A 27,529-nucleotide genomic window follows, 5' to 3' on the forward strand; every position below is an offset into this window, starting at 1 on the left:
AGCATGCCAACCAATGGGCAAGAGCCACATAGCTAGTAAATGGTGGAACCAGGGTTTGAACAGGTCCATGACTCCAAGTCGAGTGCTCTTCACCCTCTACCCTCTGTAACCTCCCCCCCCCACCCCCGCTTTTGAAATGGAGGCTGGCTCCCAGTTGGGCTAGGGCAGTATGATGACATCTTCAAAACTTCAACATTCAGGAACTTTACATAAGACCCCAGTGGAACCAGCCGAGTCATTCTGAGTCTCCAGGTCCACCCTACAGGACAGGATCACTGCTCTGCTCCTGACTCCCTATGCTCTCCCTCTGTGTTGACAGTGTGGCCAAAGCACTAGGTGATGGTACCTGGGATGTCAGCTCCCTCCAAACAGCCTTGCACAGAGGTCTAGGACCAGGGCTGGTGGCTGTATTCTGATACCCAGGAATGGCTCCTTCATTATTATGCCCTCTTGCTACTATACACAATATTTTTAGAGCTGAAACCTAGGCTGGGCCTCCAGGAATAACTCTCAGATCCACATTGCCAAACTGGCCTTCCAAGGGATCCTCTGCCATGTCTTGAAAGGTGAGGAAGGCCACCTACTGAAGCTATGGTGCAGGGATCAGGAGGCTGCTACCATTCCTGCTGCCATTCCTACTGCCACATTGCTTCTTGACATCCATGAATCTGGTGACCAGACCCTGCAGAGCTGTTGCAATAGGAAAGCCATTGCCCACCCCAACTGCTCCTTACCCAAGTGTCTATGGCTTTGCTAGGCAGCAGAAAACATCAAAGCAGCAGGAAGGTGACCTCCGTCTCCTTACTGTCTCCCAGATCTCTCCAGTTCATCCAACTGGCAGAATATAATTCATGTGTAGACTAGCTGCAAGGATCTGATAAATGTGGTTTACAAATTTCTGGCCACTGCAGTACAAGAAAGAGTTTAAGACGGATGCTGAGTGCCAACCCACCATATCTACCTTATAAGATAAGAAAAAATACTGAATGCTTATAATCAATATTCCAAAGATTTTCTAAATGGCTCTGGCTTAACATTTATTTAATGAAATTTTAAAAAGTCTGATGTCTCTGAAGATTATGGGCCTGTTCACATATGCCAGGAGTCCCCTTAATCATCCAGAGGGTGGCTTCTCTTCAGCAATATCACCATTGCAAAGTTCAGAAGGCTTCTCATCCATTAGGCGATTATATCCTAAAAAAGAATTAAGTTATAGAAATAGTACATGTATTATTTCGGTCTGAAAAATATAGTAAAAATACCTTTAATCCTACATCACTATCACAATGACCACTTCCCTCTTCCTGCATGCATAATATTTACATCTTTGTAAATGTCATGGAGTTTTGTGTTGTTTCTTCACCCAACATTGTATCATAATCATTTCTCATCTTATTGCATAACATAACCACAATTTTTAATGGCCCCATAATAGTTCACTAATATACATGTCATCATTTACTCAGCCATTACCTTCTAGTTGAACATTTCAGTTGTTTCCAATTATTTAGTACTATAAATAGTGCTTTGAAGAGGAGCTTATGCATATGTAGACTTTCGTGGCACATTTCCAGAAGTGGGACAACTGGTTAATAATATGTACTGGTTAAAAGGTATCCATTTTTAAATGAGTATCAGTGGCTTTCGATTAATGTTTCTTAAAAATCACCTATGGTAAAAGCAGGGAAAATTTTCTCTGCCAACACTAAACAGAGCTTGCCTCTACCTGTGACATCCTTACCACTTGCCTTGGGAGCTACTATTGGCAGCTACCGAAAATGGGGAATTGGTGCCCTCGGCCTGGAAGCCTTGATCAACAATGCTCACATCACTGTATCTCAAATCCCTGAGAGGTGCCTGGGTTGCTGTGACCTGATCCTTGGAACCAGGGTGAGGGTAGAGTGGGTGCAGCATCTTCAGGATCTCCCCCACCCTTTCATATCTCAAGGCCCAGCTCTCCTGACCAGAAGGCTTCCCTGGATAAGGTGTCTGGTATCTCAGAAGTGTCACGTCTTAAGCCCCAGAACATGCACATTTGTACAGATGCCATGCTTTCACAGAGACTTCCATAGACAGAGAGGTCATTCCCCTACTTTTCTGATTGCTCCTTCTTCCCGGAGATAGAGCAAGACAATATTGTTGAGGCTGAAATAAAGCAGCCTGGGTTACACTTTAAGAAGTCAGCTTGGGATGAGTTTAAGACCAGGAGACCAGAGTCTTAAAAGGAAGGTAGATGCAATGCTGCAAGATTTTACTCGGAACCACTTGGCACCTGACTGAGACATCAGCCTCTAAGGACCTCCCAGGCATATCAGTCCTGAGAAAAATGTGCTGAAGGTGCCTCAGAAAGGCTCCATTCTGATGACTACTCATGTCTTGATCAGTCGGGGGCAGGGTGGTTTTAAGCCTCTTTGTGAAAATAAGAAGAGGAACAAATTTAGCTCTATGTGCTTCCAGTGAGGGAAAAAAATTTCAACTAAATGAGTGTTCTCCCCAACCAAGCAGTCTAGCACAGGACCTTGACTCTGTCTCCTCCATGGTATATGCCCTGTGCTGCACAAAAGGTGATGCACCACTGATATCGCGCAGTGTCTCCAATTCTAGAACTCCACTCCACCCCCACGTGCGCCCTCACCCCCTATCCGGCTATCATAACTGCTCCATAAATGGCATTCGCAGCAACTGTCCCCTCTCCAGGCCTTAGGAATGCCAACGCTTGCTGAGCAACACTGTTTGCAAAACCCCGGTCTCTGGGAAAGGATTATCCGTTGTCCCTGATCTCCCTCCACCCCTGGCCGTGTCCCCGCTGCGGGCCCGGACGACCCTCTCCAGTGACCACCAGACCCCCCGCCCCTCCGCCCAGCCTGCCCCAAGCGCGGCAGCAGCACCCTGGAGCTAGTACAACTTCCCGGGACACCCCAACGTCTCTTCTCGCCCCCGTCCGGTTGCTTGGAAATTTGCACTGGACAGTGACGTCACACAGGAAGGCGGGACCCCAGTGTCCCGCACACCAATGGTGGGGCCGCGGCGGGCCTCTTCTTTTCCAGCGATTGGTGTCTCGGGCCCCTTTGCTCCACCCCAGCCCGCCATGGCGTCAGGCGCCGCAAAACCGGGGAGGTGGTTCCCACTTTAAGAAGTGAAGTTTTTCGCCCCCTTCCCCTCCCTGCCCACCTCCTGCAGCCTCCCGCGCCCCGCGGAGCTGGCGGATGGAGCTGCGCTGCGGCGGCGTAGGGAGCCAGGCTGTGGGGCGCAGGATGGATGGGGACAGCCGAGATGGCGGCGGCGGCTGCAAGGACGCCGGGTCGGAGGACTATGAGAACCTGCCGACCAGCGCCTCTTTATCCACCCACATGACAGCCGGAGCGATGGCCGGGATCCTGGAGCACTCGGTCATGTACCCGGTAGACTCAGTGAAGGTGAGGCGCGAGGAGACTTTAGGGACGGAGCGAGCGGACAGGAGAGTGCGCGCGCGTGCGTTTGCATCCCGCGCAAGAGCAGCCTGGGGGAGCGCCCCGAAACCACCGCTCCTCCCGGCTGCGGCGGGCGTGGGGCGCGGCACCCCCGCTCTCGCCTCGAGCGCGCCGAGCCGCTCCTTCCGCCGCGCGCCTGGGCCCCGGGGGCACCCCTAGCCCACGAGGGTGCTCCGACCGGCGCCACGCACCGCCGCTCCCACTGCCTTCCCCACCCAGGCTGCTGGGGGCGCTGCGGCGGGGGAGAAGAATTGGCGAGCGCCCCCGGTCTCGGCGGTGGCGGCGGGGTGCCCGAGGGAGGGCGATCGGTGCCGCTTTGCACAGTCTTACCACGTCTGCCCACGCGATCCGAGGGCTTTGGGGTTCCAGCTCTTCGCGGCTCCCGCTGGCGCGCCCAGTGTCCGAGCCGCGGCGAGAGGCGTCCCCCGGTCCGTGCAGGGTGGCCACGGCTGCCCACACGTGCGCAGTTTCCGAGGGAGCTGGCGGCCGGGAAGCGCTAACCACGCTAGCGCCGAGAAACGTGGCCCCTGCTCGGCCGTGCGCGCTCCGGCCCGGGTGTGTGGCTTCGGCTCCCAGGGTCTCTGGGGAGGCGTAGGAGTGGCAGGGGTTCTCCTGGTTCTTGGCAGCTCTCTTGGGAATACCGGTTCAGCGACGCCCTACGTGATCCCCTTTTCTCAGGGTTTCTGCACCTCTTCCCCCAGAAGTTCGGGCGGCTGAGCAGCCTAGAGGCAGTGAGCCCTGCAGTGACATTTGCCTTCTCTTTTTGTTGCAGGGAGGAGGGCAGGCAAGGAGAGCATGTGCTATACAACTCTTACTGTGGGTTGTGTAATAGGCACTCGGTTTGCCTGTCACTTCCCCAGGTAGTTTTACGTGCATTTCTGCAAAGAGGCAGCGTCAGCCAGGCGGATTTTTCCTGTTAGCCTGAGAGCTGCCTTCTGCCCGCCTGTTCAGGAAGGTAATGCTGGTATTGCCATCTTGCACTTCTGTAGGCATAACTCGTCGAATTCATCCAGCAACCCAGGGATTAACAGATGAAGAAACTGAGGCAAAGAGCTATGAACTGCTTCACCTGCCTGGGCTCATACTCCACCTGTTTCCTCTGACTCCAGCCCAAGAGTGCTTTCTGAGATTTGGGACCTCTCTGGGTGGCAGTTATCTTGAAAGGCAGGGCCCACCGAGCTCCCCCACTGGCAGCTGTATCTTGTTGCTGATCCTGGCCCCACTTGCAAGGAGTGAAGACCAGAATGTCTAAGTCAGGGTTTTCCCTGCCCTGGGCAGCTCTCTGGGAGCTGGCAGTCAGTGGACAGACAGGAGTCCAGTGAGAGAAAGCATGGGCATTTGCAGTAAGGTGAGGCCCAAGCCTTTGATGCTGCTGCTGGGCCTGAGGTATCACCTCTTCGGACCCTCCAGCATCCCCAGGGGGAATTAAGGGAACGGCCCTTGCTGCCAGGGTTATGGAGGGCATGGGGGAGATCTTGCCTCGTAGGTTTTCACAGCTTCTCCAGGAAAGACCCTGGGCAGATACCAGGTGGCATTTGTATAGGAAGGAATCCGTCACATGTAATACAATTTCCCATATTCGAAGCTGTTGTCTCCAGTGCCTTGGACAGAGTATGGGGAAAGTTAGGGGCAGGGAGATGTTATTCGAGCAGGCACCGGACCCACAGGGTGGCAGAGATGAACGTTCCATTGAGGAACTAACTATGCCACATGTGAGGTTTTGCTGAGTGTGGTTCAGAGCATCACTGCAGCTTATCTTTAGGATTAGATGTAATTAGTCATGCCTTTTCAACTCCCTATGTCCGTCTAAAGAGGCATTCGTCTTATATGTTTAAATTGTGTGTTCTGTGTTTAGTTTCTTCCCTGCCGCTCCTTCTGCCCCGTAGACGTCGTATGTTTTAATCCAGATGTCACTGTGTACTTAGTATTACTTTACATAGCAGTTTTCACCTGCGGATAGGTAACAGGGCTGTCCCAGACAAGTCACTCACCTTATGGGGCTTGACTGTAAAATGAAGGCCCTGGTCACTAGTAAGGGCTTCTTCTGTTTTTAAGCATGCAGGTTTGGTTTTAAAGCACCTCGTTTTTCACTACAACTTTCTCAGACGAGGGTAGCAAGGATTCTTCTTTTCATTTTTCAGCTGAGACAAAAGGCACAGAGAGAGTAAGTGGTGTGAGCCCCGTTGCATGATCCCAGGGAGGCTGCAGCCGAGTGCCAAGGTCTGCCAAGATCAGCACAGTTGTCTGTGCCCAGCGTGACATATCAGGGACGCATCCATGCTTCAGTCATGGAAATGCTTCACTTGGGGAAACCTCGACTGTGTTCTTCTTAAATATTTTGGGTGATGGAGACCGTGAGTAAAGGAGTCAGGAGCCCTGGGTTGGGTTTCCAGCCCTGCCCCTAACTTGCTTCATGCCTCAGGCACTGTTCTGTGCCTTAGTGTTGTGTCTGTAAAGTGGGGGCTACGGGCCAGTTCAGTATTTCTCCCCATTCTTAACCTGTCCCCCTTTCTACTTACACAGAACACCCATTGTCCTCTTTTATGGTACTTGAAATTCCAAAGAATTATTACAGTCGAAGCCATGTCAATGTAAATTGTATGCTGGAAAAATTATCTCTGATTTTATAAGTTACACATTTTGAACTTCGAATATGTGAGGTTAAGTGGGAGTATCAGGTGGGCCCGCTTTTCCCAGTTTTTCTGTCCTAGATGGTGTAGACCATGGAAGTCAGTGCTGGTCACTTTGACCGCTGAGCCAGATGAGCTGCTTGCTGCTGTGGTCACGGGCAGAAAGCCAACCTTACTAATGCTTAAAATTATTATGTTAAATATGCTTTCCCATGAAGCCACATCCTACCCCCCCCAGTGTCACTTTAATTACCTGTGTTTTTCAAACTGTGGGTTGTGACCCATTAATGGCATCAACATTTTAAGAAAGATTAGTCTCTCTAATGGTCAGAGTACAAAATACAAGTGTGTGTGGCCTATAGTAAGAAGTGTTGCTTGGTGAAATTGTTTGGGTTGTGTGTGTGTGTGTGTGTGTGTGTGTGTCCCGTGGATGGCTGTGTAAAATCCCCTTCTGACTCGGAGTTACGGCCAAAAAAGTATGAAGAACACTGAACCTAATGATCACTAATGTGTCTCAAGCTCCAGCAGTCTGTGATTATTAAAGGGTTATTTGGAAGACCTTTGGCAACTTTTCTGCTCCTTCCTGTGCCTTCTTCTCTCATTTAGTCCCTGGGGGTGGACTGTGAGTGCTTATGAATCCATACAGGGCCCGGCCACCCGGACTTCTTGTCAGTTCCCAGTAACTGTATGGTTTCCATGGTACCAAGGGAAGGAGCATGGGGGCCCCGCAGTGCTTTTGCCAACCGGTAGCAATTACCCCTTCCTTCCCAACTGGGGCTTTGCAGCAGGTTTTCCATGATTCTCTAGCTGGTGCTCCAGAGTGGCAAGTGGCGTGGTCACCTAGACCAGCACGTGGGGTGGCTGCGAGAAGCCCTGGTCGGGAGTGCTCAAGACCGTGGGGAGAATGCCAGGTGGGCGGAGGAGGAAATTCCAACCAGATTAGGCACACCATTCTAGACCACGCTGAATCCCGTGGTGGTGAAAGCGGGGGGCAAAAGGAAACAGGAAAGATTTGAAGAGAGGGAACTTCCGCTGACCCTTTCTCGGCCCTTCCCTTTGCTTCTCAGGGAAACGCTGCCTTTAACTGTGCCAGGTGAAGCCCTCCTTCCCAGCTGGGTGCCGTCCATGGAGAGGAGCGGGCAGCGAGGGGGTGAGGCTCAGCCTTCTCTCGAGGAGCTGGTGGGTGCTGAGCCAGTTGGAAAGCTCGGTTGGCCTCAGGGGCTTCTGTGGCTGGCCTTGCTGAGCTTTGAGCCGCAGTGAGCCAGGCAGGTGCCAGGACGGCTCAGCATTCCTCACCTTCTGAGTTTGCTCCTCAGGGTCCCAGCCATGCAGGCTGGCTGGTAGGCAGGGTGCTCAGCGGGAGGGTGAGGGTGGCAGCCAGAGTCCCCTCCCACCCACTGCAGTGTTTTCAAAACCAAGTACAGTTCAGTAGCTGCCATTCAGCTTCAAAAGGGCGTGAAATCCCAAATTGCTCGAGTTCTTGCAAGAAAATTATAGTGATTTTTCTGTCTCTCTTCTCCTGTCTTGTCTCCTTCAGGTTCCTCCCCTCCCTTTTTTTCTGTCCTTAAGTGGGTGATGCTTTTCTAAAAGGTGCATTTGGAAGGGGTATGGAGTCAAGAAAGGCGTACTCTGGAACTCGTGTCCTTTTCTTTGCTTCGTGCCCACCGGTGCCGTTGCCCGGATCTGCACCTGGCAGGCCTGCTGCTGGAGGAGGGGGCAGACCTGACCCAGCCCCCTCCGCCCAGAAGTGGGGGAGGGGCAGTCTGGGCCAGGGCTTGAGGGGGCGCCCCTAGGATTCTAGTGGGCAGGGAAGGTGCCCTCACCTCTTCAGTAGGGAGAGGCAGTTGGGCCTGAATGGGGGATTTACCTGACTGTGTCTTTAAAGTGCCCAGGGGTGTGCACGTGTCACAGGGGAGAGGGCATTGCTCTGCGGAGTGTGTGTGTCCCGTATCTCTTCCTGGTTTTCTTTTGGGCATGTTTTAACTACCTTTGGCCATCTCATTCACGAGAGCTTTTGTCCCATCTGCTCTTCGGAGCAATGACCGACTGTAGTCCGCTCTCCCTATTTGATGGGCGTGGGTTTTTGACCCCCTTCCAACTTCAGGAGGGCTGCCTTTCCCCAGCCTACTGGATGAACTAGCTTCTGTGTTGAATGAAGCCTTTGGCAGTCTCTCTTAAACCCCAGAACATTCTGGCTTTCTTCATATTTCTCCTAGTACCCAACATTTCCTTCTCAGAGAATTTTCCTTTTCTTTTTTTAATCCTCAGTGAGCCCTCCGGCCTCCTCAGTGCTGGCTGCAGACGCATCTCTACAGTCCTGCTGTTTGCACGAGCTCTTTGGAGGGCATTGTGAGCCCTGAACCTGCCCTTCCCCTCCCGGCCTCCACCTTGAATGTTCACGGCTGGCGTTTTCCATAGAGGGGATGTATCTAATCACTTTGTCTTTCGCTCTAGTAGACCTCCCCTCAAGCTCTTTTGAGCCACGAGTCTCACCCTCAGAGAACTATCTTGGGGAGATTCAGATCCCTAGTCTTTGACTTACTGGTTGGGGCAGAGCCACTTCGCTTTTCTGAGTTGTTATTGCTTTGTCTGTAAAATGCAGATACTAATTTCCTCGCTGGTTTCTCTCTCCTGACCTAGCTTTCCATTGCTTTCTTCTTTCTTTATTTTTCATCACACCCCGCGGAAGTGCCTTAGAATAAGCTCCCTTGTATCTGCACCGAATGTTCCTTCCCGTCTCCCCGTCCTGATAGAAATCCAGCTCTTCTCCCGAGGCCTGTCCTTCCCGGAAGCCTCTCAAGTGTAAGATTCCCGTCAGCTCGAGCCCCGGCACCTCTGGGGCTCCTGCCGTCTCACCGTGACCGACCGGCCTCTTAGCCTCCCCTCTTCTTGGAGGCTCTGGTCCTTCCTCTTCTCTCTCTCTCTCTTTCATCTGCTCACCTCCGCCTCCAGCCTGACTTACGCTGAGAGGCAGGAGGCAGAGGCAGGAGGCGGAGTGGTGAGGAGCAGGGGCCTTTGAGCCAGACCGCGTGGACTGGGTCCTGGCTCCGCTTAGTGTGACCTTGGGCAGGTCCCTCCTCCTGTCTTCTCTCTGTGCCCCATTTCCTGTCAGTGCAAAGGGGAGAGGGGCTGTGAGGCTTCAGTCCCTAGAGCACTGATGAGGGAGCCTGCTGGGCATTGAGTGCTTTCTGGGGCTCAGTGCTCACCTTCATCTCCGGCATCGTCAACAACATAGTTCTGCAGCTACTTTCCCCGTTCTCTCTGGACGTTGCCCTGTTCTCTCTGGACGTTGGTGTCTGGCTCACAGGCTGCTTCCACCACGAATGAATCCTATCATCACTCTGAGGACGTCCCCTCCTGGGCGCCACCGGACTAACATCCAAATCTCTATGTTCTTTATGCCCCTAGGGTTGATGGCCTGTGACTCCACGGGGCCTCATCCTAACCCCGACGGTTTCTGCCTCTGAGATCTTGAATCCACATGTGTCAGCCTGGCCCCACTGCCTAGGCCTCAGCCTGGCCCCGTCTTCCTCATCCACACGGGAGCCTGTGGCCCGCCACTGCAGCCGTTCCAGGGACCTCTCTTTCCCTGCCTCACTGGTCTGCCCAGACCCTGGTCCTGGATGACCCAGCGCCCCGTTGGGCAGTCGAGCCCCTCTGGAGGAAAATCGCGTGTTTGCTGCCACTGGTGGTGCCCTGTGTGCGCGTGCCCCTGGGGCCCTCAGCCTGTCCTTCCGGGTGTCCTGGTCAGCCTATTTCCATCCTCCTCGGCAGCTCCTCAAACTCCCATCCCTCCGCCTTCTCAGCCCCTGCGTGGCATCTTGCTCCCTCGTTCAGAGAGAAAGCAGGACCCCGGTCCAGCTCACACCTTCCTGTCACTGTCCTTCCAACCAGCGTGCTGTTCCCCGCCTTCCTACTCTCCTAGGGAAGAGGCTCCCTCCTTCGTCAAAGGTGAATCAGCGGGCCTGGGGCAAGGCGGTGTGTGGGAACCAGCCACGGACACCTGCGTTCAGTCCTGCGTCTCCATCGGGGCGCGTGAGTGAGCCCTGTCAGCTCAGTGTCCTTGTCTGCAGAGCGGGGATGTTAATACTCGGACCTCCCTTCCAGGGCCGGTGAAAGAATTGAATGAGGCATCTCCCGAAAAGCTGTTGCTGCCGAGTCTGCTGTATAAATGTGCTATAAATGGTCATGCTGGTGGCTATTTTGGTCATCTCTCTCATGAGTAACTCGGTTTCAGTATCTTTTGCCTTCCCCCGACCAGTGATTCCTTCTTTAAAGCATTTATATAGTCCAAACTTGTCCCATCTTAAATAACAAACACCGGACGTCTCACCTTGACCCCAGGGGCCCCAGGGGTCTTTCTCCTTAAAATAACAAGTGTTAGGAAAGGATCATTGACACTTGGTCTCTGCTTCCTCACCTTGTCCGCCGCCCACCCCTCACCGGCCAGGCCTTTGGCTCTGTGCTCACCACTCTGCTGGAAACCTCCTGGAGGCTGCTATGATCTCCTTGCTTAGAAACTCAGTCATTGTTTTCCTGGCCTCTCTGATGAGGGGGCAGCTGCCTGGTCTTCCTTAGCAGCCAGCCTGCCACCCTCTCTTCTTCCCTCAGTTTCCACCTGGATCCCGGCCGCTCACGGATGGCACACTGGTGTCTCCGGTCCTGTCTTTCTGGGAGCTGGGCATCTCTTGCCTCACAGACATGTCGTAGACGTGGCTGCCTCGGTGTCCAGGATGTGCAGTGTAGACATCCCTGCCTCCCCTCCAGCCTGGGCCCCCTCCCTCAGGAACTTGGTGACCCTGTTCAGCCTTTCTCCCCCCTCTGCCCACTCTCCCCGCCATCCCCGACCCCCCCCGTATGTTTTTAAGACCCTTCCACTGGTACATCTATAGTAGCCCTTGCCTTTGTTCATCTCCCTCCCACGGCTGCCACCTTGGTTTCGGCGACTCACTGTCTCCTTTGCATTGATGGCGTCCCTGACCACCCGAGTCGCGACTGAGTACACCCTCCTTCCCCTGGCCCCCACTTCCCTGTTGCCTGGCCCTGCTGTTTTTCTCCACAGCCAGTGTGTTACCTTCTAACACACAGTGCCATTTACTTACATTTATTACTTATAGTCTTTGCATATTTTATTCACATTTAGACTATTATTTATGGTCTGTCTCCCCTTATTTGAATGTAAGCTCCCAGTGGGCAGGAATCTTGCTCTTTTGTTCTCTGGTATGTTCCCATGGCCAGAACCCATACCTGGCACATAGTACGTGCTCAGTTAAGGATTTGTTGACTGAATTCCTGTAAATCATTCATAGCTGGTCCTGTTTGCGCTCACCACGGAGCCCTGCAGCTTCCGTGCAGGCTGCAGCTTTGTCTTCTTAAATAGGGAAGAGTCGCAATCCCCACCTTTCAGGTCTAGTTACTACATCTAGAAAGAAAATGCAGCCAGGTTTGCAGTGAACTCTGTTTAAGCAGTGAACGTAATTTAAAAAGTATAAAGCTCTCTGCAGGTGCCAGGTCATGGTTTTATCAAACTGGGAACCTGTTAAAAGATAAGGTTAGCTGATTGCAATGGAAAATCCAGCCTGTTCTGCACATGAGCAGAGCCGATGCCAGGGGCTGAGAACCAGCCCCATCTTCTGCCTCTCACATCAGGTGGTCTCTCTGCCTCATATGCCCCTAGCTATCCCCGTTGCCTGCAGAATAAAGCCTGAACCTTGAGCAGTGTGCAGAGACCCAGACCAACTCCCCTCTGACTTGTCCACCAGAGTGAGACAGATAAAGAAAGGTATTCTGTGAATAGTGGTTGAATGAACGTAGGCACAGTTGTTTTAAAGAGATGTGGTGGTGGGCGCCTGGGTGGCTCATTTGGTTGGGTGGTCTGACTCTTGGTTTTCGGCTTGGGTGATGACCTCAGGGTTGTGGGACCAAGCTGCCCGTCAGGCTCCACACTCAGCAGGGATTCTGCTTGAGTTTCTCTCCCTCTGTCCCCACCGCACCCCCCTCGTGTGCACCCCCTCTTTCTAAAATAAATAAATAAATCTCTCCAAAAAAAAAAAAAAGAAGAGATGTGGGGAAAAAAGTTCTTTGAAACATGCTATTAAACAAATGCTAGTTTTAATTTTTTGGTGTGTGTTGTTTTTGAATCCATGTGTACCTTGCCCATAGAAAGACTTTCTCAGCCCTTTTGTTTGTCCTTTTATTTTTTATTTTTTATTTTTTTTATTATTTTTTTTAAAGATTTTATTTATTTGACAGAGAGACACACAGCCAGAGAGGGAACACAAGCAGGGGGAGTGGGGGAGGGAGAAGCAGGCTTCCCGCTGAGCAGGGAGCCTGATGCGGGGCTCGATCCCAGGACCCCGGGATCATGACCTGAGCCGAAGGCAGATGCTTAATGACTGAGCCACCCAGGCGCCCCATTGTTTGTCCTTTTTTTGCAGTAGAATTCGCAAGCCACAATTCTATCCCGATGAGGCTGTTAATTCATCTGGCCACCCACTTCATTCCATGCTTACTGAGTGCCTTCCCTGCCAGTCTCTGTGCTAGACACCGGGCAGCAAAAATAAGTCCTGGCCCCTGTTCCCAGAGCATTGCTCCCTATAATTAGATCCTGAGCTAAGGTGGCAGGACTGGCTCCCTTGGAATGGCCCAACTTGGTATTTACTTTCAAAGGGGCACAAGGTCTTGGGTGTCCGGACTCTGGAGTGCTCAAGCTGCCATCTTGCAGGTCCGGAGGCCGCCCCGGGAGCATCATTCTGGGCTTCTTTGCTGTGCAGTCTTGAGTTGGCTCCTTCCCTGGTAGGAGACAGTGGCCCTCAGTTGTCCTCCCCACCCCCCGCCCCCCGATCCTCTTCCTCACCCCTGAGGTTGTTAGTCATTCTGGAAGCTGAACTTGGCTCCCAGAAGGTGCCTCTGAAAACGTCCTCCACCCTACCAGTAACCCCAGACAGTCGGGAAGGGCCGTTGTCTGGTCACTAAGAGGTGTTACGGTTTCACATTCATGCTTTCTCTCTGAAGAGAAAACAAAACATGTTGAAATAGAAATCCCAGCGGCAGCTTGGCTGAAGCAAGAGTTGCATAACAGCTTTAAGAAACGTCTGGCCATTGTTGGGTCAAGTGGGGGGCTGCAGCTTCGTGTTGCTGAGAGGACTTCCTCTGGGGCCTCTGGATCTCACATCCAGCGAGAGACCCAGAAAGCGGTGGCACCCTGAGGTCTGGCTGGCAGAAGCCCCTGCCCCGGTTGCTCCTTGTGGTGACAACTTTGGTTCCCTGGCACGGCCATAAGGCTCCATTTGAGATGCTCCTGGGGGCAGGGGCTGGGGAGGGCCGTGTGTGCTGGCGTGGAAGCCTCTAGAAAGGGCACTGCCCCGGGGCCCAGTAGGCCCTGGGCTTGCCATGGACCAGTTTTGAAACCTTGGCCAAGTTACTTCTCTAGGCGAAGCTGGTGTCTCCTTGTCTCACAGACTAATACTAATCTTCCAGACTAACAGCATCTGCTCACCCACTTGACGGGGCTGTTGAGAAGCTCAGGCAGGATCGTGTTTGTGGGCGGCTTTCGTAAACCCGGACTTGCCCAGATAATGCCAGATCGTATCAGAGGCAATATGCTTAATGATTAAGAGAGGAGAGCGGTTCAGGTTCACAGCACAGGGTCTGGGGCCAGACTGCCCGGGGACGGTGCCTAGACAAGCTGCTGACATACTCTCTGTGCCTCATTTTCCTCATCTGTAGAACAGGGATAATCACAGTACCCACCTCAGAGTGTTGCTATGACAATTAATTACAGTACACCTCGAGTGTTAAGAATAGCGTCAGGTACCTGGTAAGCATTTGGTTAATTTTAGCTCTTCTATCATTTCTAAAAGTGTTATTACTTGAACGCCTGTTTATGCTTGTATGTTGCTTTTGCACTTTATATTGCACTATTTTTGTACTGTTCTCACCTGCATTCTGTCATTGGATTCTCTTAGCTCTCCTTTGAAGGTGGGAAAAGGCATGTGCTGTTTCTCATTTCACAGATGAGAAAACCGAACTTCAGAAAAATAAGATGCTCTGGAAGTCGGGCATTTTCTGTTACTCCAGAGCTAAAGGGGGACAGTGAGGAAGGAAGCAGGTGGGAGCAAGCAATGAGGTGCCGGGGAGTAGACTCACATGTTAATGGCAGCAGAGCCCCTGAGCTGGGTTCTGAGACGAGATGATGCAGCCCCAGCTGCATTTTTGGGAGGGAGGAATTGGAGTTAAGGGAGCACCAGCAGCGACTCAGAGTCCAACATGGAACGCAGGGAAGAGGAGCAAAGACCACCCCGTCTTCCCTCCCTGTCCCGTCTGCTCACTGCCTCTAGGAAGAAAATAGAGCCAGGCTTGGAGCAGACAAACCTTCCTACTGTTTAAAAAGTGTAAAGCTCTCTGCAGGTGCCAGGTCATGGTATTTATTATCAAATGGGGATCCTGTGAAAGGGGTAAGGTTAGCTCATCGGAATGGAAAATCCAGGCTCTATTTCCAGCCACTGTGGGATTCGCTGCATGGCCTCGGGCGCTTCACCTCTCTCCTTACACAGTGTCTCCCATCTGTTGAGTGAAGACCAGGGTGGCCCCTCTGCTCCCGCCTCGTTCGCTGGGTTATACTCAGAGCCTGCTCAGAAACACATTCAAAATTGATCCCGTAGGGCTGGTGTTGAGAGGAGCTGCGTGTGGCTACTGAGATGAAGAACCGTGAATGACAGGGCCTTGTGCAGGGAGGACAGCAGGGTGCCCCGGGGCAGTTAGGGCCCCGTTCATCTCTGGGGGTCAGCATTTTGTAGGCTCACTTTTACTTTGTAAGTGAGCCTGCCCCTCCAGTGCCAGGCAGATGAGGCTGGGGATTTTCCCACTGTGGTCCCTCCCGTCTCTGTTTTCCTTGTTTTTTCACAACTGCTGTCATAGAAAAGTAAGAGGGGAAGGAGGTAGGACACAGATGCCTTTGTCTTGAGGTCCTCCGGTCCTCGTTTCCGCATGCTGCCCGCTGTGAGCGTTTTGCTGGCCCCTTGCTTGCCCCGGGCCTGGCAGTAGGTGCGGAAGGTGGTGGGTGGACACGGGCAGCCCACAGGAAGCTTGCCAGCCAGGCCTGCTCAGGACAGGAGCACGCCGGGCACTGCCTCTGACTTGCAGTGCCCCACTGCCCCCCTTCCCCGGAATAGGGGATGTCCCAAGGATGTCCTGGGGCTGTCATGAGCCTGGATTAAAGGAGTAGGGTGGTTAGCTGATGAGCAGCTCTGTAAAGAAGTCAGACCAGAGCAGGGAAGCCTTTCCAAAGGAAAGATGTTGGTGGTATATGTATACGTGTGTGTGACGGTGGAAGGGGCAGACCCAGGGCGTGTCTTAACTGAGGAACCAAGTCAGTCTCTTTTCTTAGTCACTGTCTCCATGCCTTATTTGCTAAATGTGGGCTTGTGTTAGCCTGATTCATAGAACCGTGGAAGAGTTGAAAGGCCTTTGCAACAGTGCAGCTTCATCCGCTGGACTTCACTGAATCAAAGTAAGGAGCGAGGACATACGGAGAGTGACTGCATGTGCTGGGTACCAGGGAGCCAAGGGCTTGACACCTCGGAGGTCTCTCCCCGCAGAAGTCCCCATCTGGCAGGGAGGACAGATAGATTGATGAATCTTTCCTGTAGTGGATGTTGAGCCTGTCCTCAGGGACCCTGCACCTCATCTGGAGGGGTCAGGAAAGGGCCCCTCCGGGAATTCTCTCAGTATATCTAGACCAAAGGGGTTGCAGATGTTAGAACAAAGCTGTGCCATTCTCTCTGTCCCCTAGGCTGTCACATCCTGTCCCCAAGGTGCCTCGCCATAATCAGGACACCTACGCCCCTCTGACACTTTGCTTTGGGGGTTCTGCTCGGAGCCTTCTGACTGCAGAATCCACGGAGACAGTTTTCGTGGTTCGAGGTCACCACACCGGGGCCTCCACGTGAGACCTGCCCCCTGTTCTGGAATTTTCTCGCCCCCCCCCCCCCCTTCTCTGCAGTTTCTTCTTTTTCTCCCTCATGTTCTGGGGTTTTAATTCCCTGTCCGGCTCCCAAGTGACGGCCAGGTGGCTTTCCCTCCCTGAGTGGGACCTTTTACCGCAGTGCTAAAGACCAGAGGAAGGCGGGAACAAGGAGGGAGGGACGAAAGCTGTCATACCAAAGGCATTTCTGCTCATAACTGGCTCATAATTAATGGGTGGCATTGGTGGCAAATGCCAGCTTCAGGAGCAGCCAGATAAGTGGCTAAAAATTAAATACCGTCACGTGACTTGTGGAGGGTCAGGGTTTGCCTGAGTGACCTTTACTAGCACAGGTCACGGTTTGTAGGGTTATGAGTGAGAGACCTGACAAACAATGTAGGTGACCAGTGTGCTTTCCCGAGGACAGAGACTGATCTGGAACCCCATAGCACCTGGACCTCTTCCTGACACTCCGATTCGAAGGTCATTCCTTTTCACTTTTTAAAGGCCACCGTGGAGCTGGACATTTTTCCCCGTCCTCTCTTCCCTTTTAGCCTATCTGGCTCCAGTAGAGCCTCCTACAAAATGCAGAGAGTACAGTTCCCGGGGCTTCTCCCATCTGCCTGTGGCAGTTTTGATAAAGAGCCTGAAACTGGACTCTTGAGGAATGTTCCCCCTGGTGTCTGCATTAGTCCAGGGTTTAGACAGAAGTTCTTGGAACTCGCAGCTTTTGGAGACCAAGTCCTGTTTCTCTAAAAGGCCAGTCCGGTGACATGGGCAAGAATTGGGTGACCCCAAGGCCAGCCCTTTCTCTCTGTGTCTGCGGATTCCCCTGGCACAGGAGGTCTTTGTTACCAAATCTGTTGGCTGAGTGTTTTGAAGGAGGACGTGTGTGGGCCTTTTCAGTGTCCTTAGACAATGCTGAGCTGTTAACCCAGAAGAAATGGTCAGGGGGGAAGCCAAGATTTGAGCTGGTTGAAGTTCTGCCATAGAAAGTGTCCTATCAGGACAAGGAGCTATCAGTGAAATGGCTAAAATCCTTCATAGTATGTGACACTTGGGAGCTCGCTTTTAATGTGATTGATTGTGTTTCATTTCTTTTCCCCCTTGAATCTTGGCTTCTCAGATAATAAACTGAATTAACATATACGTATTTACGCCGTCCAGGAAGGATGGCGTGGGAAGTGAGCTTTCTTCGCAAATTACTGCATATTTATTGTTCACAACTAGAGCTTTAAGAATGTCCGCTTCAGAAGAGGCTTTTCATCACAAAAGCAATGTAATAGCAATAAGGAATATATTGACAAGTTGGCAGGATGCGCAGCGCCTTCTGTGCTTCCAAAAGAATCTTTCGAGTTTCGGGAGGAGGTAGAGAAGCGGTTGGCACTGCCGTGTGTCATGATCAAGGGGTGCGTGCTGGGACAGGTCCAGGTGGAAGCACGTTCCGTTTCTCCCTGGACTCGGCACTGTTCCCCCCACGGGCTTCTGATGCCGGCTGCGGGTGCTCTCCCTGACCTTGGGTAAGAAGTCTCGTTTTCAACTTCCCCCGAGTGTCTCTTTCAAGGGTCCTTTGTATTTTCTGATAATCCAGGCACAAGACAGTTTCTGAAATTCTCTTTCCGACCCTAAGAACCGAAAGTCACTACAAAGCTGGACTTTTACCAGAAACTGCTTTAAATTGGAAACAGATTTCTGATCTCTGAGCAGCCAGTTTAAGGGACAGGGAGAACCTTTGTCAACCCAGAACTTGAGCACAAAGGGCAGGGAACAAACTAAGGAAAAGTGAGGCAAAAGCGGATTCTTTCTGTACATCAGCATTCGCCTTTTATTATATATTTTTTAGCAGTTGCCTTTTTAGAGTGAATTGTAATTAGCTTAAGATGACCAGAGGCCCACCAACCGAGTGACTCTGAGAAAAGCACTTCACTTGTGCGAGTCTCAGTTTCTTCATCTGTAAAATGGCAAGATTGAACCCAAACTAAATGATCTCTTAGGAAGTTTCCAGTTCTAAAATTTCCACCCTTTATTTCCATGGGGCATTATAACTTTGGGACATCCTCTTCTAACTTTGAATGTATAGACTTGGAGACACTTCTCTTTAGAGGAGGACGCTGGAAGACCCCTTCCCCGGAATTTCTACCAGGGGGATAAGGAGCAGGGAGAGGAACCAGGTGCCAATATACCATTTGGGGTCCCTGCATCCTAGAGTGCCTGCTAGTCCTTACTAGACTACTAGAAATTATAGTCTGTTTAATTTCCTTGAAACTTCCAACTACAATGCTTAAAGACTGAAAACCATTCATTCAGGCAATTCCAGAAATGCTGAATGGCCACAGCCCCACCCTGGAATCAAGGGGAGCCATGTAGCAGATGCTTCTGGAAGGCCCTGTTTATAACTCTGACTCCGTCCTGCCGGGGCCCTTTTACAAGTTCACTACCAGGAAGCTGAGTCATCGAGGGGTCAGCTGGCATGGCCAAGGTCCGGCAGCGTTGCCAGCAGCACAGATGGGTTAGCCCAGACGACCCGAGCATTTGGGGGAGCGCTTTTGGGAGTGACAGAGTGGGGTGGGCTCCTCACTTGGGAGGCTCTCGGCGGTGTCCCCTCACGGTGACGGGAGCACCACTTCTCCCCATGGTTTGTGCTCCCGTTTAGATTCCACAGTGAGAAACGTTCTCCTGTGTCCTTTACCTCCTTTCTTCCCCGCCCCCCCCTTCCTCCTTCTCTCTTCCCACATCCAAGGCCGGAGGTCAGAGCCAGACAGACCGAAGGGTGAAATGATCCCCACCGCTGCCGTGGTTTTCAGGGCTTACTGTGGGCTCAGTTCCCGGTGCTGCCAGGGACACCAGCCTTCTCGGGGCCTCTGGCCCCCTCCCACCTGCCACTGCCCGTGCCCCAGGTAGCCCCTGTGCGCTGAGCTCCACTTGCCCGACTCCCCAGGCTTCAGAGGCCCTTCCGGGACCCCTCCCCACGTGTACGGGAGGCTCCCTGCCTTTGCTCTCCTTGCATCGTCCCCTTTACTCTGCTTCAGGACCCTTAGACTTTGTCATTTTTTTTTTTTATTTGCATGGTTTTTGGTTTACTATCATTGTCCTTACTAAGACGACAGACCCCTTGAAGGCAAGGACTCAGCCCCAGCACCCCTGTGGGCACACTGATGATGTTTGTGCAGTGGGGAAAAAAACGCCGTAGTTTGACCACGCCAGGCTCCCGCTCTGCCTTCTGGAAACCCTTCTCGTCAGACGGCTTCAGTTTAAATCCTTTAAAGCCCCGGTTTCCAGGACAAGGGTTTTAGTCAGCATGAAAGCTCACCCATGATTGCAGGTCCCTGCCATTGCCTTCGGCATCCAGGAAAACGTAAACATGACTCCCCCAAAAGCTTATGAAACAATTTGTCCATGCAGACATTTGTACGTGTAAGTGGATTCCGGAGGCTGGGAGGGGAATCTTCGGGATGTTTCCTTTGGTCTCTTTGCTCTGAGAGAGACCCGGAGAACATCAAGCGTGGTGTTTCTGGTATTTGGGGTTTCTTTCTCTGTCACTGGCTGGTGTGCAAGGTGTGTGAAGAAAGCAGGAGAACGTCCTCTCCAGCTGTGACCTGACCCCACCCACACACAGCATTATGGAGATAATTGGATCTTAGCATTTGTGGGGAATCTGGCTTCAGTAACATCTGGGAAATTTACCCTGAACCCCTGCTTAGACCTCTAGCATACACTGAACTCTGGAGCCCAGCTCTGATGGGGCTACTTCCCTGTGTGGGAGGCCCCAGAAAGGCGCGTCATGCATGTGGGACTCAGCTAGTGTGTAACCCTTTGGGGGAGCAAGCAGCAAGGAGACAGCTGTTTGGCAAGGGGCGCGCGTGTGGGGTTTCAAGGGCCTACTTTGTGTGTGCCCGTGGGTGACATTTTGTGTCCCTCTGCGTGCTTGACCGTAGGTTATTGTGTCCGTTTTATAAAGCACGGTGCCAGGGCACTGAGATCGCAAATGCGTGAGGCCGTCCCCAGACTTTATTGGAAGACAGGCATGCAGACGCATCACCTGATGATAATTATAAGTAGAGAAATGAGCAGGAGAAGGCTGGCGACAGGGCTGCTTTGAGAAGTCTTTTCCTCCTGTGGATAACAGGCTAATAGTGGGGCATGCTTTAGAAGGCGGGGCCTCCGTGAAGCGTGTGGAAGCTGGTGTTGCAGAAGCTGACAGGACCACACTTGACTTGAGAAGCGCGCGCAGGGCTTCGGAGGCGCCCGGCTCCCTGGGCCTGTCTGGGACGGATTCCAGGAGGGCCGTCGCCTCCGCTCCGTGGCTCTGATGGCCTGTCACCCGTGTCGGCACCCAGTCTGTCACATACAAACACGTGGCTGGCTTTTGACAGCTCCCTCCGTGCCTGAGCAGTTGGGGTACTGATCCCTGGGATGATATCTTTTGGGGTGGCCCAGGCCAGAGTGCCCTGGACAGGGAAACGCTGTCTCATTGAGGCTGGGGGCCAGCCTACCGGAAAGGACGGAGAGTCAAACTGTGCATCTTAGCCATTTCTGCCTCCCGGGGAAGCTCTGCCTTCTTTCTGAGAGCCCCTGGGCTGATCTTCCAGGTGCTTCCTTCCAAGGCAGGCTCTGGAGCCAGGAATACTGTTGTGTCTGGGGGATCGCGCTGTGCATTCGAGACCCCTGGCTGCCTTCACCAAAAACAAACAAATAATTAAAAAAAAAGACTGCTATCTCAGGTGTTAGAGGGTCTAGGGAATTATTTGATTGTGACAGGATTTCAGATGTGGAATGAGCTATGGATTAGATTTAGGATTTTAAAAAGATTGCGGTAAAATACATATAAAATTTACCATCATGACATTTTTTTCTTTTTTCTCATTTTCATGAAGTTTTTAATTTTAATTCCAGTATAGTTAACATACAGTGTTATATCAGTTTCAGGTGTACAGGACCATCTTAACTTTTCTTTAAGAGATTTTATTTATTTATTTTGAGAGAGAGAAGGAGAGCACAGAGGGAGAGGGAGAAGCAGGCTCCCCGCTGAGCAGGGAGCCCGATGCGGGACTCGATCCCCGGACCCTGAGCTCATGACCTGAGCCAAAGGCAGACACTGAACCGACTGAGCCACCCAGGCGCCCCCCTCTTAACATTTTTAAGTGTGTAGTTCAGTAGTGCTGAGTACATTCACATTGTACAGCCACTCTCCAGAACTTCTTCATCTTCTCAGAGTAAAACTGTCCTCATTAAACAATCACTCCCCCTTCCCCCCCCACCCCCTGCAGCCCCTGGCAACCCCCATTCCGCTTTCTGTCCCTGAATTTGGCTACTCTAGGTGCCTCATGGAAGTGAAATCATACAGTATTTGTCTCTTTGTGATGGGTTTATCACATCATGTTCATCCCCATCCATGTTGTAGCCTGTGTCAGACCCTCCTTCCTTTGTAAGGCTGCATAATAATATGGTATGATAGACCACATTCTGTTTGTCCGTTCACCCACGGATGGACACTTGGGTTACTTCCACCTCTTGGCTAGTGTGAATAATGCTGCTGTGAGCATGGGTGTGCAAATATCTCTTTGGGATCCTGCTTTCAATTTTTTTTGTTATAAATCAGAAGTGGGATTGCTGGATCATATGATAATTCTGTTTTTAAATATTTTTTGGTAACCACTGTTTCCATAGGGGCTGTACCGTTTTACATTCCCAAGGACAGTACACAAGGCTTCCAGTATCTCCTGGATTCCCCTCCCCTCCCCTCTCCTCTTCTCTTCTTCCTCCCTCCCTCCCCCACCCTTCCTTCCTTCCTTCCTTTTTAAATACAGGTGTTCTAAAGCTGCAAGTAGGCCTGATGTACAGTACATTCCCAAGGACAGTACACAAGGCTTCCAATATCTCCTGGATTCCCCTCCCCTCCCCCCCTCCCCTCCTCTCCTCTCCTCTCCTCTCCTCTCCTCTCCCCTCCCCTCCCTTCCCCTCCCCTCCCCTCCCCTCTCCTCTCCTCTCTTCTCTTCTCTTCTCTTCTCTTCTCTTCTCTTCTCTTCTCTTCTCTTCTCTCTCCCTTCCTTCCTTCCTTTTAAATACAGGTGTTTTAAAGTTGCAAGTAGGCCTGATGTATAGTAATGTAGATATATAGATTTATCTCCCCCAAATAAGACACAACCCACACACATTTGTTTTTCAAAGGATTCTTTACTAGTTTTATAGGTTTAGACTGTATGAGGCCAAAAAGGACCTCCTTAGAGACATCAGTATTAACTCCATTGATCCATTTGACAGATACTTGCAATTGTAATAGATCGTGAACAAAACAGAAGAAATCTCCCATCTTTTCTGGTGTTTACCTGCTGGTGGAAACCCATGTTGATGCCCAGCTAGGCTAGATTGCTTCGAGGTCCTTAGAGGTTTGAGGGCAGAGCTGGCTTGGAGTCTGGGTCTTCTCACTCTTGAAACAGGACTCTGTCCGTTTGATCATACTCACATTTAAGTGCACATTTTGGGGAGATTGCCCTGTTTGGGAAAGTGAGACACGCTTGGTGGAAACATCCGTGCCCTGCAGCGCCATGTGGCTCGATCCCCCAGAATCCAAGGGACCTGCGAGCCTGCCCATGCCCACGGCGAGGGCCCAGGTCCTGCAGGGTGACCGTGGAGCCCAAGCCAGGGGCAGAACCCACAGAAGACTCCCCGTGCCCCGTGCTGTAGCCCTTCTTGGCCCCATCTGGCTATTTCTCTACAGTTCAGAGAGGAGCCAGCCCTTGAGCATGGGGAGGGCCCTCTCCACGGTGGTGACCTCAAGGGAATGGGCTGCAGTCAGCAGTGTCAGGGAACCTTGGGACTTCAGCAATGGTTAAAGGTTTCCAGAACCACCCTTGGCACTGAGCAGCCAGGCCCGGCGAGCCAGCTTCCTGAGGCACTGTCATCTTGGACCCTCTGCGCCCGTGTAAACTGACACTGGTGATTTTCCCTCTACCTTTCAGGCTACCCAAGTTCCCTTTGTTACATAATCAGGATTAATGTAGGCAACCAGGTCCATTTGTTTAGAAATTGAGAGCCAAAAAAGGTGAATGCGGGAGTGGGGCCGGTGGAAGGGACAGAGGCCCCTGTGGGTGCTGTGGGCAAGTGCCCTGGCTTTTCTGGGCCTCAGTTTCTCTTCTGTTAATTGGCAGCAGAACTACAAGCTGCTTGGCCTGTGGTGAGGGTGACTCAGGTAATCTAGTCTCAGCGTGTGGTAATGGTGGGGGGTGGGGTGTTGCCCCCAACCAGGGCTGATCTCCTCCGAGGGAATGAGGGTTTTCTGAAGGAATTACAGTAAAAGTTACATCTTCCTAGGAATTTGCAGTTTATCCAACAAACAAACAAACAAAAACCCCACACATGCCAGACCCCAGGCAAAGGGCTTGTCGTTCATTATTTCCTTTAATCCTCACAGAGACGTTAGGAGGTAGGTGCTGTTATGATCCCCCGTTCACAGATAAGGGAACAGGCTCAGAGAGATTGAGTAACTTGCCAAAGGTGCAAAGGTGTGAGGAGGAAGCCGAAGAGTGGGGGGGGGTTTAGACTCAGGCGGAGCCCTCGAGCCTACGGTGCTAGCCGTTGTGGGTCTGGAATCCAGTGGAAACGAGAGGGCCACCTCACTTTGTCCAGCCTCTTTCTGATCAGAGGGGAGGGTTGGGTTTCACTCCTCTCGCTACCTTGTGAGGTTATAGGAACTGGGGCATGGAGTCCTCAACACCAGGGCCCCCTGGCTGGCCGCTTCCTTCTGGGACCCTGGGGTCTATTGTGTGTGTGGTTTATGGCCTGTCCTACTCTGTAGTCTGATGTTCAGTTCAGACCTGTAAGGAGATCCTTTGTGCCAAACAGCCATTTGTCAGCAAGCAGGGGGAAAAGCCCCACACCTTCCCGGCAAGATTAAGCTAGTTTTGCTGGTGATTCTTAATAATATTTCAAAGCCTTTTTATTAACATAGGTGGTTCCCTAAACCACTTAGGGAACATGCTGGAGCCCTTACAAAAATAATGACAAAGATGATAAACATGTGTTGAGCACCTCCTATACTGTGCCAGGTGATCCATGTGCTGAGAAGTTTTCTTAAGGATCCATTGCAGGAAGCACGTGAGGGAGGGGTTTTCGCAGATGAGGGAACCGCCATTCAGAGAAGTTGAGTAACTTCCCTCAAGTGCATACAGCTGAAAAATAGAATAGGACTTCGATTGTGAGGTGGTTGAGGACACGGGACGTCTTTGTGTCCTTGGGTCCTAATCGCAGAGTCAGGCCTAGATTAGAAGCCCACCGTGTAATTTTTGATTGAATGAATGCAGTTCAAACCCCAGGGACCATCTGAGCGTCAGGCCGGTAGGTGGTTGAACAAGGTGTCTTTGAGATTCCACAGTTGGGATTTTCAGCAAAAGCTTGAAGGCTGGTCAGCAGGGCAGGGTCTGGGAGCTAGAGTGCTGGCCAGTCCTGGCGCAGTGGTGATCAGCTCTTGGAGCTATGGGCTCAGGTCACATAACTGTTTCCTCATTAGAGAAGACAAAGTGGAGGTTGGGGGGTGCTCGATGGGTGGCAGAAGTCTGAAGTCAAACAGAAGCCCATCGGGAGCCCCACCGTGCCAAACCATGACGGCACAGCCTTGAGGGCTGAAGGTAGAGGGCAGGGCCCGGAATGGTCATGTGGAGAGTCAGTGCCTGGATTCTGTTCTTCTGCACTCAGGTAATCCTGGTGCCTTGGGGTCGCGTCATGCGCTTCTAGGGTATTTCCATGTGGAATCTTGCATTAAATTTGTTCTTTGATGTGGCGTTGCGATGCCTCACCGGGTTTACCAATGTGCAAGGAAAATAAAACACTTTTGAGAATGAGGTATTTCTTCAGTTCTGCCCCTGACATCTTGTCCTTACTTGTAGGTGGGGCGTTTTATAAGCCAATGACCTAGACAAGGCTGCTGAGTCAGGGAGGCCCTGGAGAGGCCAGGATCGCGCAGCGAATTAAACTCTTTCCCGAAAGCAGCCTGAACTTTGGAATATTCAGTCTTAGCCTTTGAATACTGTGGGAGTGCCAGGCTTTCATCCATCAACATGCCCCTCCTGCCCACGAGCTGGGCGGGAGAATGGCTCAAGCCCTTTTTGAGGAGAGAGAATGGGTTCGTACTGAACGAGCCACTATTACCCAGTTCCACTTGGGACCCGTGGCCAGGCTGATGGCCAGCAATGCGAAACAGCGAAGCTCTGTGACCTCCATGTGATTGGGCTCATGACTCTCTGTAAGTACCCTGCTTGCAGCCTGGACCCTCAGAAGCTTCGTGGTCTTAACCAGTGAGGATTTGGGGGACTTTGACGTAGATGGGGCCACTCCCTCTTCAAAAAGGTGGGGCACATACAGGGTGATGTCCATATCACTTAGCATGGTAGGAGAAGCAGAGCACATCAGAGACAGGAAGGAAGTTGGAGATCACCTGTGATCCCTAACTGTCCACCCCCTAGCGAGAGGTTGGGTGGCCTGCCCATTCAGAGTATGGCTCTGGAGCCAGTCTGTGTGTACTCTGTGACCTTGGGAGCTAGTTGCTTAGCCCTTCTGTGCCTCAGTTTCCTTGTTTGTAAGATGGGGATAACTAGTTGCTAGTATGACTCTTTTGTTATTATAATTATTTTGTGAGTGGCGGCATTGGGGCTCAGAGAAGCAAGCTGTCTTGCTTAAGGCCACACAGTCCTTAATACCAGATGTGGGACTAGAATGCAGGACCCTTGCTAGAGCCAGACGAGGTGGATAGGTGTGACTGGTGGTTCAGGCTTCCCCTCCAGCCTCACTTCCCATCTCCTGGTGGGGTCACCAATCCCATCCATGCACTCCGAGCCCTGTTACCTGGAACCTTGGGAACTTTCCCACCTGTAGGGCAGCAATAACTTAATCCTTTGGTCCGACCACAGACTGGATGTTCTAAGTATGTCCTGGGTACATTGGGTCGGAGCCAGGCACGGATCCTTTCATCCCTGCCTCCATCTGCCGGAGAATCTTCTAGAGAAGGGGAGGAGTGACCAGGCTTAGCTCTTAGGATAAAGGGCTGTGGGAAAGTGCTTTGAGCCATAGCAGGGCGGTGAGGGGCTACCCGTGGGTGTGGGGTGGTGGCACAGTGGCCTTGCTTGGGGCCACAGCTGCGGAGAGAGCAGAGCGTGGCCAGCCTGTAACGAGACCCGGCAGGGAGGGCTTCTGTTGCCTGGGCCTGAACCCTCCTCCCAGACGCTGGAGGCCCCATCCGTCTTGGTTACCGTGTGGCTCCTCATAGCTACCGTCATGTGCAGTATGTAACCATGGAAAACACTGGAATATAAAGTAAATTCCAAATGCCTGAGCAAGCTGTTCAGAGCCTCCCATAGTCCAGCCTCAACCTGCCTTTCTCTCAGCAAGCATTTATTGATTATCTAATGCTCAGCCACCCTCCTGAGCCCAGGACTACCTCTCCATCTGCACCTTACCTCTGCATTTCCCCTGAAGCATACCCTTCAGCCATACCTTCCTCTGGTTCCCAGACCCACCTGCACATTCACATTCCCCCTTGGCAGAATCGTTCACTTCCTCTCCCTGCCCGGTTGGCCTTTTTTTTTTTTTTTTTTCCCAATCAAAGTAACACGCGCACAAAGTCAAAAATCAAATCGGATGGAAGGAATCGTAAAGACAGCTCCATTTCTTACCAATTGTAATACTGTTCCTCCTTCGAGGGACAGCTCAAGTGGCCCCTCTTTCGCCACCCTTTCTGGGTTGGATGTGATCTGGGGTCTGTCTGACTCCTCACGCTATGGCCTGTTCCCAGGAGAAGTTGTGTTTGGGGCCGTGGCTTCTCCCTTGGGAGGCCGAGACACGGTTTTGGTTGTCTTGGTGGGATTTGTATTTTCTACTGAATGCTTAGGCATTCTATCCTTTAGAAACAGTAGTGCCCTGAAGCACACCCCTAATGGGCCCGGAGGTTTCGGGACCCCGTCCGGAGAGGATGAGTGAGAGATGGCGCGAACGCTTCGCAGGCCCACATTTTAGAGGCAGCGGGTAGCTGGGAACGTTGGAGCGTGGCTGGTCTGTTCACATGAAAATCGGGCCTCCTGTGGGACGTGAGTGGAGAGACAGAGCGGCCTTGCTGGTTTGCTCTCGCGTGTGGGAGCCCACTCCCTCCCATCCTCCCCTGAGCATCCAGGTGACGGGGAACGGAGGGGAGTCTGGCCCTTCTGCTAGGTGAGGCAGGGAAATCAGTGCCGACACGGTTTAGCTGGAAGTGTGTTCCCACCAGCTCTCATCTCTCTGTTTTGTCGTGGTGCAGCTCTTCCCACTGACGGTGCAGTGAACCGGCCCCTCTGCCTGCTCTAAAATAGGGGGGCTTTCAGAATGTATGTGCGCGGCGCTCCCCACGCACCACGCCACCACATGCTTTGTTCCCCTACCTCGTGCCCCCTTGATGGTGGAGGGAGAGGCAAGGACTTCTTTTAAGGGGTCCTTTTTCTCTT

General features: G+C 52.1%; 1 protein-coding gene across 1 annotated transcript in view; it reads left to right on the plus strand.

The window, feature by feature from the left end:
• Positions 1-3,206: 3,206 nt before the first annotated feature.
• SLC25A37 (solute carrier family 25 member 37) overlaps positions 3,207-27,529 on the plus strand; it is a 39,864-nt gene continuing 15,541 nt past the window's right edge. The window contains exon 1 of the mRNA XM_032389060.1: positions 3,207-3,416. Within this exon, the coding sequence (XP_032244951.1) occupies positions 3,207-3,416 (210 nt within the window). The remainder of the gene's footprint in view (positions 3,417-27,529) is intronic.

This window comes from Phoca vitulina, unplaced genomic scaffold, assembly GCF_004348235.1.
Source record: "Phoca vitulina isolate PV1807 unplaced genomic scaffold, GSC_HSeal_1.0 scaffold53, whole genome shotgun sequence".
Classification (NCBI taxonomy): domain Eukaryota; kingdom Metazoa; phylum Chordata; class Mammalia; order Carnivora; family Phocidae; genus Phoca; species Phoca vitulina.